This window comes from Macrobrachium rosenbergii, chromosome 56 (assembly GCF_040412425.1).
Source record: "Macrobrachium rosenbergii isolate ZJJX-2024 chromosome 56, ASM4041242v1, whole genome shotgun sequence".
Classification (NCBI taxonomy): domain Eukaryota; kingdom Metazoa; phylum Arthropoda; class Malacostraca; order Decapoda; family Palaemonidae; genus Macrobrachium; species Macrobrachium rosenbergii.
The window spans coordinates 320894-340067 of record NC_089796.1 but is presented as its reverse complement, the minus strand read 5'-3'; the positions used below and the strand labels follow the sequence as shown (position 1 = coordinate 340067).

General features: G+C 37.5%; 1 protein-coding gene across 4 annotated transcripts; it reads left to right on the top strand.

Annotated features, from left to right (window-relative positions):
• Positions 1-1551: 1551 nt before the first annotated feature.
• Positions 1552-18995, top strand: LOC136836361 (interleukin enhancer-binding factor 2 homolog). 4 transcript variants are annotated; one of them, XM_067100550.1, is made up of 9 exons: positions 1552-1688; positions 5324-5523; positions 6755-6883; positions 8086-8254; positions 9940-10108; positions 12251-12371; positions 14364-14475; positions 16573-16740; positions 17870-18995. In XM_067100550.1, exons 2-9 carry the CDS (start codon positions 5338-5340, stop codon positions 18016-18018), a joined length of 1203 nt encoding a protein of 400 aa, XP_066956651.1. In that variant the 5' UTR covers positions 1552-1688; positions 5324-5337; the 3' UTR covers positions 18019-18995. The 4 variants fall into 4 exon arrangements, with proteins under 4 accessions (XP_066956651.1, XP_066956650.1, XP_066956649.1 ...); XM_067100549.1 differs by having other exon boundaries at positions 1557-1688; positions 16588-16740; XM_067100548.1 differs by having other exon boundaries at positions 1557-1688; positions 6755-6892; positions 16588-16740.
• The last annotated feature ends 179 nt before the right edge of the window (positions 18996-19174 follow it).

Sequence of the window (19174 nt, the reverse complement as noted above, 5' to 3'; positions counted from 1 at the left end):
CAGAGTGTAATTCCTAGATCATCAGCTTATAGACTTATCTCGAGACTGGGAGCGACATGGCGCCTAATCGGAGGGAAATACTAAAGCTTAAGATAAGAATAAACATTTTAAAAGTATTGCATTCTAAGTACAAGATATCATTACGTGTCAAAAACCTTAGATCCGGTTTCTTAAACCTTTGATCTACCTACTGAATTACATTCTCTCTCTCTCTCTCTCTCTCTCTCTCTCTCTCTCTCTCTCTCTCTCTCTCTCTCTCTCTCTACGTTGACTGTCACTATTTTCCCAATATCTTGATGTATTCCACTTTACATCTCTGTATGATTTTTCGTCTCTCTCTCTCTCTCTCTCTCTCTCTCTCTCTCTCTCTCTCTCTCTCTCTCTCTCTCTCTCTCTCTCTCTCGTGTGTGTGTGTGTACGTTGACTATCAATATTTTCCCAACATCTTGCTGTGTTCTACTTTATATCTCTGTATGATTCTCTCTCTCTCTCTCTCTCTCTCTCTCTCTCTCTCTCTCTCTCTCTCTCTCTCTCTCTCTCTCTCTCTCTCTCTCTGAAACTACATGCGTTAGAAGTGTAGTCTTTCTAGTCTGATACATACTGAAGTTTGGAAGAAATCAAATAAACAATATGTACATGAAATCAACGTATGCAGTATCAGCAACAATTCATATTAACTGAGAGCAATACTAATATGTTTTTGCAGGCCTTCATAATGACGCAAGTATTGTTTTTTAATAGTATTTGTCAAATTATTAAGATAATTAGTTCGAATCTCTTTTGAAAAGGCTTAGCTTGATGACTTCTCTAGAGAATATTAATTACTTAAAAAAATATTTAATAAGACTATTTTTTACGTGGAACAAAATACTTGCAGGCCATCACAACATATCAATGAAGAATACAACATAAAATCTGTGAATACAAATTGAATCCGCAAAATATGAATCAAATTCCTCTCAATCGCATGTAATTAAATTACATGCGTTAAATGCGAATCAAATTCCTCGCAATTACTCATAATTGCCTGTTACGATTTTGTTGTCAATCCATTAGCAGACATTAATATTCTCGATCTCACTCCTGCATCTCGATGGTAGGATAATTTCAGTTCACTGAGAATATCTTTTGCGTATGTTGTTAAATATGACATAGTCTTTAAAAGTCTATTTAAAATTTTAAAAATTTCATAAGGAAAAAATCACGCAAAGTGAGGAAAAAATTAAATGGATCCTTATGAAAGACTGGAGATTTCTCTGTGGGTTTAAAGGCTCTTTATTACTGGAACAGATGGGGATGTTCATACTTCAAGTCCGAGAGTGGAAAACTTATGGCCTTTGGATAGTATCATAGAATGTTCGATTTTATAAATAGTTCATAATCCAAATAAAGTTAAACGTATTTTGTGTCAAAATTTTCGAAACATTAGGTGTATAGAATTTTTAAAAGCTGTTTGATGCCATTTAAAGATTACTAAACATTGATGAATTTTAATAATATGCCTATAAAATAAGCATCTGACGACTTAAGCCCCAATAGACGCATCCGAACGAACACCCTGACGTCCCTGGCTCCATCAGGGGGGTAATGAACGCAACCCCAACATAGCCATGTTGTTTTGATTGGTCCCGGCGTCGTCTTCCTCAGTGTGTCAAAAAGTCCCGTGACGAATATTCGTGTTTAAAGTGGTAAGGACCCATTTCCATCCTCGCCGAGGTCATAATTTGACCTCGAGGAGGCTGACCTCGGTCAAACAGGGCGACGTGACCTCGATTTAAGGTGTTTTGACGGTACTTTGAAGGGTGTCCGATCGGTGGATGGTGGGGTCTCGTAGGATTGCCTCCCCGTGTATCGATCCCGGAGGACTTCTGTAGGATTTGTTTAGGTTGCTGTTGATGCTGGGATGATGTTTTGTAGCTTTAGACGCGAAGGATTGGATGAACTTCTTTTACTTGCTGCGTGTCGTAACCGTTCTCGAGTGTAGGCGTGATCGGCTCGTCCATGTTTAAACTCGAAGGATTTCGTAGGATTTATTTAATTTATCCTGGATCTAGGATGATATTTGTAGCCTGAAAAATGAAGGATGGGATGAACTTCTTTTACCTGGTTTATGTCGTAACCAGTCTCGATTGTAGGCGTGATATTAGGATTGATTTAATTTATCCTGGATCTAGGATAATATTTGTAGCCTTAACATGAAGGATGGGATGAACTTCTTTTACCTACTTTGTCATAACCAGTATCGAGTGTAGGCGTGATAGGCGGCTCCTTGTTAAACCGAAGGGTTTCATAGGATTTATTTAATTTATCCTGGATCTAGGATGGCATTTGTAGCCTTAAACATGAAGGATAGGATGAACGTCTTTTACTTAACGTCGCAACCAGCGTCGAGTATAGTCCAAGTTGGCTCCTCCATTTCAGGCTAAACAAGAAGGATTTCGTAGGATTGATTTATCCTGGATCTAGGATGGTATTTGTAGCCTGAAACATAAAGGATAGGATGAATTTCTTGAAGCTACTTTATGTTGTAACCAGTCTCAAGTGTAGGCCAAGTAGGCCTCTCCATGTTTAACCGAAGGATTTCGTTGGATTTATTTAAGTTATTCTTGATGCTAGGATGACATTTGTAGCCACAACATAAAGGATAGGATGAAATTCTTTTACCTACTTTATGTCGTAACCATTCTCTAGTGTAGGCCTAGTTGGCTCCTCCATGTTAGGCTAGGCTAAACTGGAAGGATTTCGTAGGATTTGTTTAATTTATCCTGGATCTAGGATGACATTCGTAGTCTTAAAAATGAAGGATAGGATAAACTTTTACCGACTTTTATGTCGTAACCATCCTCGAGTGTAGCCGTAGGCTAGTTGGCTCCTCCACGTTAGCCTATGCTAAACCCAAAGGATTTTGTAGGATTTAATTTAATTTATTTAGGATCTAGGATGACATTTGTGACCTAAAACATGAAGGATAGGATGAGCTTTTGCGTTAAGTCTTCCTATGTTAGACGTCGGCAATAGTTACCCTAGGGTATAGCGTAGGCTTATAGGCTATGCATTGCAGTGACTACCATAAGCCTTATGTAATGTAATTTAACATAGTTTAACATTTTGGGACGTTGCAATAGGCTAGGTTGCCCTAGTTAGGATTCTTGTCAGTTAGGATTGCTAGGATAGGCCTGGCCTTGATTCGGCGTAAGCCTATAGGCTATGCATTGCAGCAGAAACCGTAGACTTATGTAATTTAAACATGATTTAACACCTTGGACGTCGCGATAGGTTCTCGTCAGCTAGGGCAGTAGGCTAGGGTAGTCTAGCTCATAGCTTGACGGCGACACGGAGTGTTCCTTTGAGAATTTGGCTGATTTTTAGTTTTCTGAAAAGAAAATTATTGTGCGGCTTTGTCTGTCCATCGGCACTTTTTTTGTCCACACTTTTTTCTGTCTGCCCTCAGATCTTAGAAATTGCTGAGGCTAGAGGGCTGCAAATTGGTATGTTGATCATCCACCCTCCAGTCATCAAACATACCAAATTGCAGCCCTCCAGCCTCGGTAGTTTTTTTTATTTTATGTATAAGGTTAAAGTTAGCCATAATGGTGCTTTGGCAACGATATAGGCCAGGCCACCACTGGGCCTTGGCTAAAATTACACGGGCCACGGCTCTTACATCATTATAACGAGACCACCGAGCGATTGACTTATTTTCAGTGGCCTTGATTATACCATGTACAGAAAACTCGATTGCATCGCAGGAACCCTGACGTTTCAAGTGTTTTTTCATGGCACTGCCGACCTTTATTTTTGGGGTAAAATTAAAGAGTACAGGTCCTAGGCTACTGCACCTGGTTCCTTGGGAATGGTACTAATCACAGCATTGTACAGTAGCAGCTCCTTGGGGATGAATGTTAGAAGATAAACAAAAGTCAGCCAATACAAACAAACAAAAGGCAGTAAATATTCTGGTCGTCAGCTGGCAGGAACCAGGCCGTGGTAGGATTCTTGGGGTAGTATGCAGAGTACGGAGACGGCACGGAACCCCAAGTTAGGTTAGGAAGGTAAGGTCTGGTCGGGTTGGGTCAGGACATGTCATTCCAAGGAAGGTAAGGATATCTTACACCTACCTATCTCCCTACTCTGCATCCGCTCCAAATTCTTCAGTTCTGCCCTAAAAATACGGGTCGCCCACCGAGATATTTACTGTCTTTGTGGATGTTTTTGCTTATGAAAGCCATTTGATACCCATATTCTTAAATTGCTAAGGTTAACTGTACAATGTTCAAAAATATCCTTGGATGGTGGTGTCTCCTCTAAACTTGTAAAGTTGCTGTAGTCCCAAGCTTAATGCCTGAATTATATGGCCTCCAGTTTGTGGAATGGAGGGGGGCGGAGCTGGTTTTCAAAAGTAGCTGTCTGTACAAAAGAAAGATGCGGGAATCTGCTATCATCAATCAAACCAACAATATGAACTTGTCAGGAGGACATTGGAAATCGGACGACATCGACGCTTTAATCCTCAGACCCCTTCTGAAGAAGGTGTCCCAGAGAGCACAACCTCCAGAATGGTTACCAAACGGGAGTTAATGAGGCCAAAAACCACTAGGGAATTAGTTATTCTCCTCCTTCTTAGGAAACGGTCACCTGCATACCATCGGAGACTTAATGCTACACCTATATATGCTTTGTATATATACCCTTGTAACATTTCATCTGTCCATATTCTATCAGTGAACAGGGGCACAGAAACAAGTGCCCGAAATATATGGTTGCAACGTTTAAATAGTGTTTTATGGGCCTTTTTATATTCATATTACACTGTGGTATTACAGGAAAGACATTCATAGCCTATATGTATATATATATGTGTATATATTTATATATATATAAAATTATATATATATATATGAATTTTCTAATTGAAAGATTTTAACAGTACTCAAATATTTACCATGTACATGAGATATATATTTATATATATAAACATTTGAATTTTCTAATTGAAAGATCTTTGTTCAAATATTCACCATGTACATGAGTAAGTATGAAAGTCAGTTATGTTGAAATGTCTGTTACCCTTTTTTTATTTTAAAAGTTTGATTCATTTATAATATAGATATGTAATTTTCTTGTTATAATGATAGATAAATAATCTGTTATTACCATAATAATCTGTTATAACCATAATTATAGATTTAGTAGGACGATACTTCTGATTTTTTATTTAATTATTTTTTTTTTTAGACTACTGTTTTATTTCCTTTGTACACTACTTTCAAGACTAGAATGTTTTATTTGTCGCTGCCGTCACTTACTACGTCCTCACTTGCAGGCAATTCCAAAGGGATGGTGATGACTCGTGGACGTGGAAGAGGCATGAGGGGGGGCATGATGCGTCCCATGGGACCCGGGGGCCCACACTTTGTACCAAAGATGAAGCAGTTTGTGCCCCGTTTGCCATTCGACATGGTGCTCTGTGAGTCTGCCTTTCCGAAAGTCAAGCCAGCGCCCGATGAGTCAGCTTTTACACAGGTGTGTGTCGTTGCGACATAAGATTCCGTACGATCCGTTGCTGATCTTTAGACAGTTACTCTCCTTGGTATGTTTGTTTACAGTAGAGTCAATTCAAGAATTTGTAGAGACTTGTGAGTTGAAGAGGGTCAGTTGATGGGGTTCTCTATTCGCTTACTTGAGGTCTGTTCGCTTAATTGAAGTCTGTTCACTTTTGTGCTACTATTTTTTTTAATGGCAAATGTCAGGGTGAAGAACAGCCAAAGCTATTTCCAATTCTTATTTTGAAAGTCATGTTTTAGGTGCTATTATGAAAAAAGAATTGAAATTAGCATAATTACAAGTAACCTTGAATGGTTTTTAGTGCTGGTTTGGCATTTGCTAGGTGTCCTTGTCTACTGGTGAGTGAAGTATATGTGTCTATATTTCTTAGTATTTCCTAAATATACAAATGGAATATGAAGAAAAATATCAGGAAGGTGAATGGATTATTTCTGTGGCATGAAATCAGTTTACCATACATTATGAATAGTGGGGGTTATGGAATGACTAGAGCCTGTTCAAGTTGGGTAGAAACGAATGTATTCTAATTGAAACCAACGACGTTGCAAATACAGCACCATGAACTGAGACTGATAAGATATTCTAGTACTTTTAATGGGTTTTTATAAAATCAAAGTAGCAAGCATTCAAAGCTACCTTCCTTGGTATGGAATGCCCGTATATGAAAAGGTAAAAGTGGAGCAAAGTAATGGGTATTAAAGCTTTAAAATAGTAAAAGTAAGGATTAAACACTTTAGTAATAGGGAAAAAATAGGGTATAGTGGGTTAAAGATAGTACAGTAATAGGGAAAAAAGGGATTTAGTGGGCTAAAAGAGAAACAACCCTCACATTTAAATGTATTTACAAGATGGAAACCCAATATTTTAATGTATTTACAAGATGTAAACCTCACATTCAGATTTAAATATATTTACAAAATTTCCCTTAGGTTCATGCAGCGTTCCTTCAGCCCCCAGCTGCAACCCCTTTCGTTCCTTTTACTCCACCTCTATTCATATTTTCTTTCTTCCATCTTACTTCCCACCATCTTCTAGCAATTGTTTCATAATGCAACTGCAAGGTCTTCCTCCTGTTACACCTTTTAAACCTTCGGCCTAAATCGTATACTCTATCTATTTGCAAGATGTAAACCTCGTATTTAAATGTATTTACAAGATTTATTTTTATTTTTTTTTTTTTAATTTCCAGGCCCTCCTGAAGAGAAATGCAGACTTGTCGCCCACTCCTGCAGAGCAGGCGGCAGTCCTCAATCTAGTCACAAAAATACAGGGGGTCATGGACAACCTCATCGTGGACCCGGGGAATTTTGACGCTTGCGTAAGTGTCGTAAGTGTATCGATGCTTGGTTGTTTCCTGTAGTTAGTCGATGTTAGTGTCATTTTGAGTGCCCTTTTTTTCATTAAGTATGATTTGCAACGTAATATTTTGTTAAAAGGAATTGTATAGTTTGTTTAAAATTGATTAATTTGTACTTAGCACCAACGTTTTTAAAGCAAAGGGGAGTTTTTTGTACAAAGTATAAACCATTCCATGGTACAGTGATTTAAGAAGAGCTGCAAAGTATTTGCAATGGTTGTCTCAACGTAAGCGGAACCATGACTTGATTACAATCATTTTAATTTCAGCGTAGTAAATAAATCTTTCTTAGGATAGTTGAAATTCTCTTCATTAGAGCAACTACAGATAAGAAGCAGTTGACTGAAAGATTTGTTGTAAGAATATATCAATGCTCTGTGTACAGAAAATTGTACCAAGAATGATTCATGATAAATCATTCAAACCTTGTCTGCAACCATTACGTATGTAGGCAAATGTGATACTACAGGGACCTCCCTTTTATTGACAAAAGTAGGGGTACCCTGTCGTGGGTCGTTAACTACATTTTCCGTAATATATAAAGCCGGGACCTTTTATAATTTATCATCGTGATTTTATAGCCGTTGTTTTGGAATGAGGAGGGACTGGTTTTGTGTTGTACTGTAGTTGCTATAATGCCTTGTTTTAATCGTGTGTAAACTAATTGAAATGTCAAAATTTATCCTTGTTGATGTTAGTATCATGTATGTGTTGTGCTTTATTGCTTATGAAGTGTACAGTAGTATATTAGCAGTAATGTTGAATGTAGATTTTTTGTTACCAGGAGAAACGTCTAGTGGTATAGGCTGCTTTAATAGCAATAGACTTGTTCAGTGATAGTAATACACATTGTGTCGTATCCGGAATTTATTTTCAGCTTTTTAAGCCTGCGTAGTTATTGCAGCTGACTGGATTAATGTAGCCTTCTAAGTGGCGTTGTTGTATTTCTTATACAGACGTAAAAAAATTTATTGTATGTATTTGAAAATATAACTGTACCTTGGTTGTCATAATTAATCGTATTTGTACAAATAACTTTGTGAGATTTTTGCCTGGTTTTAAGCTAGATTTTTTTTTATTTATTTTTATGAAGTTTGTGATGGTATATGATTGAGATTAGGGTTTGAAATGAATCCTCCCATATATTCTCTATTCCTTTCCAGCAAATAGAAGAAGTACGCCAAGTAGGGTCGTACAAGAAGGGCACAATGATGACAGGTCATAACGTGGCTGACATCGTGGTCATTCTCAAAACGCTCCCCACCAAAGAAGCCGTTGAAGCGTTAGGAAAGAAGGTGTGCGATGACCTCAGAACGCAGGAACCACACGAAGGTTGGTGTTTATGTGATGGTGTAGTATTAACTTATCAGACGAGTAGTTTTCATAGCATTTAATTTTAACATGAATGTCAGATGCTTTAGGCAATATAGCCAGTATGAAGTTTTCCTTGACTATAAGTAATTTGGGATAGTGTAATTATTTGTTTGAGAAACACACCTAATTGTTTAGAGTAAAATTGAAAGTTTTGCTGTCAGTTTTTGTTTGACAAACATTCCAAATTATATAGAGAAAACTGATTAGGTCTGTTCTCAGTTTTGTGTCTGATAAACATATCAAATTATTTAGGGTTAAATGGATTAGTTCTGCTGTCATTTTTTGTGTTTGAGAAACACCAAATCATTTAGAGTAAAATTGATAAGTCACATTTTCCCAAAGCTCATAGTCTTTTGTTGTTGAAGGTGATATCAAAGAATATATACAGTATCCTTATCTGTATTGAGAGATATGTGTTGATTGGCTTTTTTTTTTTTTTCTCCTGTGTTGTCTGAACTGTTAACAAACTTTTCAAGGCCATGTATATGAATTTGATTGCTCGTAGAACTTGAAAATGGATGAGTTTGGATGATTGCATCTTTACTTTTACCATTTGTGTCTGTGACTTTGTAACATTCTTTTAAATTATTGCCATGAGTTTAACGAGACACCCAAGTCACATATTTGGACTAATGGAACTTGTCCAAAGAATTCACTCTTAAGAGGCAAAAACTGGGGCTAGGTAAAGACGTTTGGACAGCCCAGTTGGAAGAGACTAAAGGAAACAGACGAGAAGTGAAAGATAGATAGCAGTGCAGTGTAAGTTGAAGGTGTGCTTTAAAGAATGGATTTTACCGTCAGCAGTGCTCCACGCAAGTGGCATCCTGCTAGGTAGCATCTTTTCTGATCTCTTTTGATTTTAGTAAATTCCAGGCCTTTTGAAATAATGAATCTGATACCAGACTGAAGCAGGTTAAACCCACTCTCAGATTCAGCGTTCCAAAAAGAGCACCGCCTGTGGGTAATTTTTTTTTTTTTATTATTAGTTACATTGTTTCATCCTTAGATATTTCAAGTATCACAGTACAGTTGGAAAATTCCCCTTTGGTGGTAATTTTCACTGAGAAATATTCTCTGATCACTGCATTTTCATATCATTTTCATGACTAAATATACTTTTTGTGATGAAGCTATTAAAATACTTGGGTATAAGTAGTTTTAGAATTTTTTTTTGTTTGAAGCATCAAAATAGGCAATTCTAAGCATTTATAGAGGGGTTTTAAGTATTCATGGATTTTAGCTACACGGGGGCTTGTGGTACACAATCCCCAGCGAATACCGGGGGTCGAACTGTATTCAATTTCTGATTGCAGATAATATAATATAGGTCAACAAGTAGGTGGTTTTGTTTGATTGTCCAAACTTCAGCCAGTTGTGTACGTAGTCTTGAAAATAAAGTCCAGTAATTATAGTATATAGAATTACACTGTGTTGGAGTTGCCAAACAGTCTTTGTTAATGTTGAAGAATATAATTAACTTTTGAGCCTTCTGTTTCTCCTAGTTCTTATTCTGACAATGCTTCCTGATGAACCTGAAAATGGAATACAATAATTATATAGAATTAAGCTGTGTTGAAAGTGTCAAACATTCTTTGTTAATCTGAAAGAATAACATTAACTTCTGGTCCTTCTTTTCCTCTCAGTTCTTGTTCTGACGATGCTTCCTGACGACCGAGGTTTTGAGATCAGCAACAGCGAGGCGACGGTAAGAGTTTTGGTCACAACGATCCACCAGAACCTGCGCAAATTAGACCCAGAGCTTCACCTTGACCAAAAAATTCTTCAGTCACACCTAGCTGCTATCAGACACAGGTTAGGAAATTGTTCTATCTTAATATTAATTTGAGATTTAAAAAAAAAATTTTTTTCTCAACAGATAATAAAACTTCCTTAAAGGCAACACTACAGTAGTGGCCTACATAAACAGAGGGTGGGGGGCCCCGCTACACTCACTGACGGTACTCTTGCACCAGTGGGTGATAGATCACTTAGTAGACCTCTCAGCCAGGTAAACCCTAGGCAAGAGGAATGTAGTGGCTGACAAGCTAAGTCATCAGGGTCAGGTCTTAAGGACAGAATGGTCTCTGCATCAGGAGATAACAGACAGGCTCTTCCAACTATGGAGAAGGCCCATGATAGACCTGTTCATTACAAGGTTCAACAAGAAACTAGAGGTCTATTGTTCGGTGGTTCCAGACTCCTTCACTGTGGTGGAGGACACCCTTCAACATCCTTGGGACAGTCTGGAAGTTTACGCCTTTCCCCCCCTTTTGCCTAATCGGTAGGATCCCTATTTCTTCATGGCATCTCCTGCGAGCAAGAGGCTTTTCTCTCAGAGCAGCAACAGAGATTCCTGGCTATCTCTGTACCGGGGAAAATGGGCCTTATACTGTGATTGGTGTCGTCGATGGGGTTTCTCTCCACTCAGAACTTCTGTTCAGCAGGTAGCTGCTTCCTTATTTTTCTCCATAGGGAGAAATGCCTTTCTGCGTCTGCCATCAAAGGCTACAGAGCTGCTTTGGGTGTGGTCCTACGTTTGAAAGATGTAAACCTGTCTTCTTCATGGGAAATCTCAATGCTGCTCAAAAGTTTTGAGTAGTCTTGTTCTAGCCACCTAATTGGGACCTGACTTTGGTGCTAAGCAGTCTCACTTGTGCCCCATATGAACTTTTGCAACGATCATCAGGCAGGAACTTGACCCTCAAGATGGTCTTCTTACTGATCTTGGCTTCATCAAAGAGAGTTAGTGAACTTCATGGTCTCTTTTTTAGTGTTAAACTCACAATCCAGATGAATTGCCTTTATGTCCTGACAGAGTACTGCGTAGTTACCTTAATAGGACCTGGGTGTTGAAGACTTTTTGTTAGCACAGGCCAGAACAAGAAAGAAGTGTCCAAGAATACCATCTCCTTTTGGCTCCATGAGGTAATCAGACATGCTCATAGTTCTTCTTCAGCCTCTGATGCTGACACGGTACATGCAAGAGCACATGACGTCAGGAGTTTGGGTCCCTCCTTGACATTCAAAAAGAACTTGTCTGTTCGTAGGGTTTTGGAGGCTGGTACTTGGCTTCATCAAACCACCACCACATCCTTCTTTCTGGGGGATGTTGCCCACAAGTCCTTGGACACTTTTTTTCTTGGGTCCAGTAGTGGCTGCTCAACAAGTTGTGTAGCTCATCCAGTGCCCCTGGCAGAACAGTTTGTATCTTACCTAAGATGATGGTTTGAAAGTGAGAATGAATGAGATGACTGGTCTCGAGTACAGTCCTTCCTTTCTCTGACAAGGGGCGAGAGAGGAACGATAACAAACGTAATTTGTGGCTAACTTAGTTTTGTTGTCTGAACAGGTATAGCTCTAGCTTCCACTTATACAATGTCTCTTCACATTGTGTATTAGCCCAGTTGTCTGACTGTTTGATAAACTATTTATATAACAGATCAAAGGCTTATGTCTCCTTCCTTTGCCTTCCCTTAGCCGGAAGTGAGACCAGGTTTGCCGAGCCCTCAGTCGGTTCATAGCTTGCTTTCCTCCCACCAAAAGTAATTCTATACTTACGTTAAGACCCAGGTTTTTTCTGCATATGAACAAATGACAAATTTTTTATTATTTTGTATTTTTCATAGCTAACAAACCTGGGATCTTAACAGGTTTGTTAGCTGTGAAAAATACAAATTACTTAAAAATTTGTCATCAGTAAATAAATAGATAAAAATATAAATAACTGAGTAAAATACAAGGTGAATTGTTTCAGGTTAATAATGCATTGATCTTTGGTTGAACTTTTGAGGTTCTAATTGCAAAGTGCCAATCATCTGGTTACTGAATGAAAGCTTTGGACATAACTTTCATAACTTTCCATTCACATAAGATTTGTAAATCTTATGGAAATTTAACTGTGACATTGGAGTTATAAGTATATGATAAACTGTATTTTTTTTTTCCCCTCTGTAGTCGGTGGTTTGAAGAAAATGCACATCATTCAACTATAAAAGTCCTCATCCGTTTACTAAGAGATCTGCGTAGCCGTTTCGAAGGTTTTGATCCCTTGTCTCCATGGATGCTCGATCTTTTAGTAAGTACATTATTTGCTCTAAAAATTTTATGTAACTGCATTAGTCAAATATTTGCAATTGCTATTAACCAAGTCACAATCTTAAGTCATATTAGCATAGAGGACATTTCAGTCACCCTTTTTCAGCAAAACATTTCCAGCCATGTACATTTTATTGCTATTTTACTGTTGTTAATAAGTACACTCATTCGTAAGAAAAACGGATTTCCAGCCGTATGTATTTTGTTACTGGTGTACATTTGTTCTGTAAATACACTCAGTCTTACAGACAGTGCCAACAAGACCACAAATTTTCCTTGTAGGGTTCCACAGAATATGGGTCAATAGTGGTTTAACTACTTGATAATTCAGTGTCCATATTTTGAAGAGGAAAACATAGCTAAGAGAATTATAGTAACATAGATGATAATGACAAATAAAATATGTATAGTAAAGTGTATTATCAGAATAAGCGAACTATAATTCTGTGATTTATTTATTTTAAATTTAATCTTGCGTACCATAACTTCCTCAAAAATAATTCTGCTGGTCTTGTGCGATATCAACATGGTTTTGTGCCCTGTTGATGAGGTTTAAGGTAATTTATAACTAAAAACAAGAAATTTATAAAAAGAATAAACAAATTCATAAAGGTAATTGTAAGAGGCTAATACACTAGGAATGAAATAAAAATCTAAGGAATGAGGTAAAATGTACATGCTCCATTGAAATTACTGTACTACCTTTAGTTGTAGTAGTTTCCTTGATTGATGAATGTATTCTTCCAAACTTGGTACAAATAACCAGCTATGGTGAAAAAGGGTAGTTTTGCGAGACCACTAAGTTAAAACACTCAACTTTCACTGGGATGGCGTGAAAGATTTGTTATTTTGAAATATACAGTAGAACCTTGGTTCTCGACGCTAATTCGTTCCAGAAGAAGTGTCGAGATTCGATTTTGTTGAATTCTGAGTTAATTTCTCCCATAAGAAATAACTGAAAATGGATTAATCCATTCCTGACCACCAGTCATTACCCCAACCTTGCCTTTTTATACAAAACTTTACACAAATCACAATTAAATAGGTTCAGAGTTGAATAACTTACCGTATCAGAAGCACTTTTTACATTTTTAAATGCATACTGTATCAAAAAAGTTGGCCTATGACCAATGTGGCTGTATTACCATAGGCTAGGCTAAGTAGCCTTATAGGCACTACCAGAATGTACTGTAACAGGTACACATGAAAACTGTTGTTAATAATGATAACATTGAAAAACAAGCCATATCACATGAAATTAATAATACAGTATTTATAAACCGAATTACTGTATGTTTGTTATAAAATTAAGAAAAATTTCCGAAATTACGTCGGAACTCGGCAGCCTGTGGCAGATATAAACAAACCAGAACGCCGCCCTGGTGGTGTATCGTGGTACTAATTACGTAAACATTCTGAATGTTTATGTAATTAGTACCGCGATACACCACCAGGCGGCGCTCTGGTTTGTTTATATGTGCCACAGGCTGCTGAGTTCCGACGTAATTTCGGAAATTTTTCTTAATTTTATGATAACAGACATACAGTAATTCGGTTTATAAATACTGTATTATTAATTTCATGTGATAATATGGCTTGTTTTTCAACAGCAGCAGCAGCATGTGTGGGCTTTAAATGCTTTTAAATAAGCATGGGAAGAACGCCACCAACAACGCCAACTAGCGGCAGCCGCCCGAAACTTTTATCTACAAGCATCATATGATTCATCGGGTCGGATTCCGGTTTGTTGTTTGAACTCCGACGCAAAATTTACTCAACATTTCGTGTTGAAATCCGATTATTTCGAGTTCTAGTACAGTCGAGGACCGGGGTTCTACTGTATATCATTTATTGACGATTTGATGATCGAAAAATAAAGAATTTAAATTTTCATTTGTTCCATATATGATTTCAGAATGTTGCACGTACAATTTAAAAAAATATATATTTTCAATAAACATGATGTTTTCAGGCCCATTACGCCATAATGAACAACCCAAGCAGACAGGCTTTGCCGATCAACTCGGCCTTCAGACGTTGTCTACAGCTCCTTGCAGCCGGGCTTTTCTTACCAGGATCTGCAGGTGAGTTCTGAACCTGAGCCCAACGACGGTTCTTTTTGCTTGCTTAGGTGGTTGTTACGAAATTACACTGGTTACGAGTACATTGATAGTGTTAGTGTGATTGAATGTCAGTGAATTTTTGTTGTCTTTTCGGTATCTAGTATAGTTCTGTAAGTGATTGCCGGTGTCAACAGATTTGCACGAGGAACTTAGCAGTCATGTTTGTGTGTGATCTACTAGAATATGTCTGGGTTGTGGATGTTAGGCTGTGGAATATTAAATCACCTGTTTTCAAGTGTCCAATTATTTTATGTTCATTCACAGTTTCAGTCCCAAATAGCAGTTAATGAAATATTAAACCTCATTTTTTCCTATTCTTGTTTGCACTTTGATTAGTTTTGTGGAAAATTGATTATTATATCTATATTCCTTAAATTTCTTCATGCATGTCAGTTTTAATTGCTGTGGACAGGTTGACATTATATTTCAGTGAACAGTTAGTAATTCATAAGAAAAATTTGGTGTTTTGGTTAGTTGTGTTGTGTGTTTCTTGAAATTGATAGCAACTTTAGATGGGGATAACTAGAATTATCTTAACTACAAATACAGTACTTTAAAACTGCTAAAATTATTACATCACACATACTCCATGTGAAACAGACCCAGTTGCACCCACTTGAAAGACTGTGTTCCTGATTTGCCTTCATCTTCCTAAGAGGCTTGTCCTCTGTGCTGGGCAAAAACCTTAACATTTCACCTCCAGCATATGAATCCTTCCATCCTTCTCCCTCTTGTTTGTTCCTCCTCTCAAAATTCCCAAATTGTTTTGGCATTGAAAGACTGTTTTCTATTGGCATTGTCAGGCTATGTCACGTGCTTATTTAGTACTTCAGTGGTCTGGTTAAACTAAGATATACTTAACTTAGTAATTTCTCTGGAGGATCTCTCTCAGCTCTAGAGCAGTGCTCAGGAGGTTTGAACATTCGTCTCAAAATACTTACGCTGAGATTTTGCTGATACGGCATGATGTTAACCGTAAATCTCGGTGGTTTTTCATTGAGACTTCGTTTTGTGGCAATGTATGTTCTGCTGGTTAGAAGGAATTTGTCATATTCGTCCTCCTTTTCATGACTTCATCCCCATTCTTTTGGCACACTTTTAGACATGTGTTTCCTTGATTAAGCACCTTTACACCTCTTGTGCTCGGTGAGTGTGCTGTCTAGGGCTGTCTTCCATTGCAGAAACTACTTTTGAAGACATGATTTTAGAGTATGTAGCTGGTTCCATGTCCATTGCTCACAGAAAGTTGAACTAATGGCATCACCTCATTTATTCTGTTTAAGGCCTCATTTGGTTCACCCTCCCTCATATTCATTCACTTTTAAAAGGATGCTGGCACAGAGGAGTTAGAGCACTGACTTACAGTCCAGGGGAGCCAGTTTATATTTGGGCAGTTGGACTTTCTTTTCCCAGGTTTCCAGTTGGGTGAGACTGGGTCCCTTTTGCATGGAGTGAGGCTATTTTATTATGAGTGGGTTTGTAAGAGAGCATCTAGTCTCGTAACATTGTTTTCATTAGCTATGGGTAGCACTAGGAAGGATGTTGCAGTAATGAGTGTTGCATAACCACTGTGCAACATTGAGTCATAAAAAGGGCTCTTTTACAACAACTATGGACTTTTTTTGTGTAGCTACATTGAATGACCATACCTCTGTCATAGACATGTGGTATACAGTGAATGTTAGGAAGTGTGTAAATGTTTCTAAGTGTTCAGAAATGTATTGTAAGCATGAGTAACCTACCAGTGAATGGACCAAATGAGCTAATATAGATAGAAGTCATCCAATATATAACTTGATCAAATCATGATGGATAAAATGAAGATATTGTTACAGTAATTAGGTGTTGTGTTTCTTTAACATATAGCTGAGTTATTTTCTCCTAAAGAAAGCATAGTATTGTGTATACTGTTTATAATCTTATATCATCAAATTTTCATCATTTGGATCTTGTTTGTCAGATATTTTGGTTGTAAGAGTAACCACCATTTTTGGAAGTAAATTATTATTAATTTTACATGTTTTAATTTATTATGAGGGGATACCAACCCAATCATAGGCATATTTTCACTAGGTATCAGCGACCCGTGCGAGGGGGGAAACATTCGCGTCCACACGGCGATGACGCTAGAGCAGCAGGACCTCGTTTGTCTCACAGCCCAGACACTGCTGAGAGTCCTGTCTCATGGGGGCTACAAACAGATTTTGGGCCTGGAAGGAAATTCTAGTAAGTTTGTTTTTAATTTTTCATTTGTTTTGGGAGTAACGTCTAAATTGACAACAAGAAAAAAATACTGCATGTGAAATTTAAACGACTTGAATTGATGTTTTAGCAGTTACTTGAAATTTCTTTCGTATTTGGAAAGATTTTTTGATTCATGTAATTTTTGCCATGATTAATTAATAGTCTAACAAGCACATGTGCACAACTTCTGGACCCACGTCATTGGTTTGGGAAGTCAGAGGGGGAAAAGTCCAGATCTGACACTTTATAACACAGTTTTTTGTTACTCCGTTTTTTCTAGTGTTGTCCTTTATTGTTACTCTGTTTTTTCTATTCTTGTCCTGCAATGACGGCCTTTTTTTGTTGTTGAAGGACTCATGGCATTGTATATGATTTTAAATAGTTAGAACAAGGAAGGTGAGGTTAGAGGACATACTCCCTCTCCCATAGTTAGAACAAGGAAGGTGAGGTTAGAGGACATACTCCCTCTCCCATAGAATTCAAGTAACTGATGCGATTTAACAAGGTGAAATTCTTGTCAAGTTTGGTCCAGTCTTCGAAAATTGACAGCCATTAGAGCAGTCAGGGTATTGCGTTTGTCTCATCGTTAGATTTGTGAAGAATATCAATTTACTAGCTAAAATCTAACTTTTTATACTGAAAATTTACCCTTTGGGCTAACCATGTGAGAGTTGTGAACTTCAACGTAGGGTCTAGTTAAACTTCCTAATGATACTATATTATACAGTAAACCCCTGGGGGTATGCGTACCACGCCCCCCAGCGAATAGCTAAAATCCGCGAATACTTAAAACCCTTCTAAAAACACTCAGAACTGTATATTTTGATAGTTCAGATACAAAAGAAACCTCTAAAAATGTTTATACCCGAGTATTTTATTAGTTTTATCACAAAAAGTGTGTTTTGTCATGAAAATGATATGAAAATACAGTAATTAGTGAAAAATACCGCGAATGGGCGAATTTTCCACAATAATGTGGATGTACATTCCGCAGAGAAATCCGCGAATAGGCGAGTCCGCAAATTGTGAGACCGCGAATAACGGGGTTTACTGTACTGTACCAGTTATCGAGAAGAGAATTGTAATTTCACACCCTTTTTTTTTTTTCCAGGTATAGCGAGTGAAATGTCCGTGTGGGACGGCGTTGTCGTGTCGGCGCTGGAAAAAGCCTACGAAAAGCCTCCTGAACGACCCCTACAAGACGACGACGCCAACGACATGGACGCAGATGATGATCCGATGGAAACTGCAGATAATTAATGAAAGTAGGCTGAATGGTCATGACCTTTATAATTTCCTTTATAACAGGGATTTTTTCCTGCTCCAATTAGATTAAAATGAAATCATTGCAAAGGTATTATATCGCGAGTTGAGTGAATGAGTGTTGAGGGTCCTGCGACAGAAGGTGCATCTTCAATTATAGCCACTGTGCTGGAATGTTAGACGTTGTCTATTAAGATGAGAAGTCACTGCCATCTTTGGTATATAAATCAGAAATGAGAATTTTAAAAACTTTTTTGTATAAAATGTGAAATGCAGTTTGTGAGGCTGTTAGGACAACCTATCTCTGGGAAGGCCAGCTTCCACATTTGTCAGGTAATGAGTGATTGATTACCATTCTCGTAAAATGTAGTTTGGAAGTAGCTTTTGCAGTCTTGAAATTCATCGTGGCGTAACCATTCAGAAGTTTTCTTTACTGGTTTTTTGTAATGTTCTGTAATTCTGTATTGTAGTAATTTGTAAACAGAATTGTTTCTGTTTTATGGAAAGATAGTAGTGAATTTCTTTTGTTATTCACCAAGTAGTGGTAAGACATCTTGTTTCGAGTACAACAAAATGGGCTTGATGAGGTGAACTACCAACAATACGAGAGGAATTGTTAAACGAGACTATTTTTAATCAAATTAAATATAGCCATCTCACATTTACAGTACTGATCTTTGATGTTTTCTTTAAACGAGAATTCATGTGTAGGAGAGTAAATTTTATTGTGTATATTGGTAGTTCAGCATCGACCACTGTTTTTAAAGCTTGTCTTGCTACTCACTTGGTCATAAATAAAATGTTCAAAAATTTCAACAAGTTGAATTTAATTGCTAAATATTTTCCTGTTGGTGAAAAAGTTGTTGGTTGCTTTTACAACATAGATTAAAAAAAATGTTTAACTTAAATTCTTTCCAGCATCAGTCTTATTTTATTTATTTCATATTTTGCAAGTAAATTTTTATTAAAATACAGTATGTCTTGTTTTTATCCTCTCGTAACTGAAGCCAGAACTTGAGGGAGAAGAAATGAGAAATGGTCACTGTGTTGCATGTTGAAGGTAATGATAAGCCAAGGAAAAGTCTGTTTGGAAGTAGGAAACTTGAGCCAGCTCTGTGCCACATTTTGTAAGATGCAAGACATTTTAATGGTA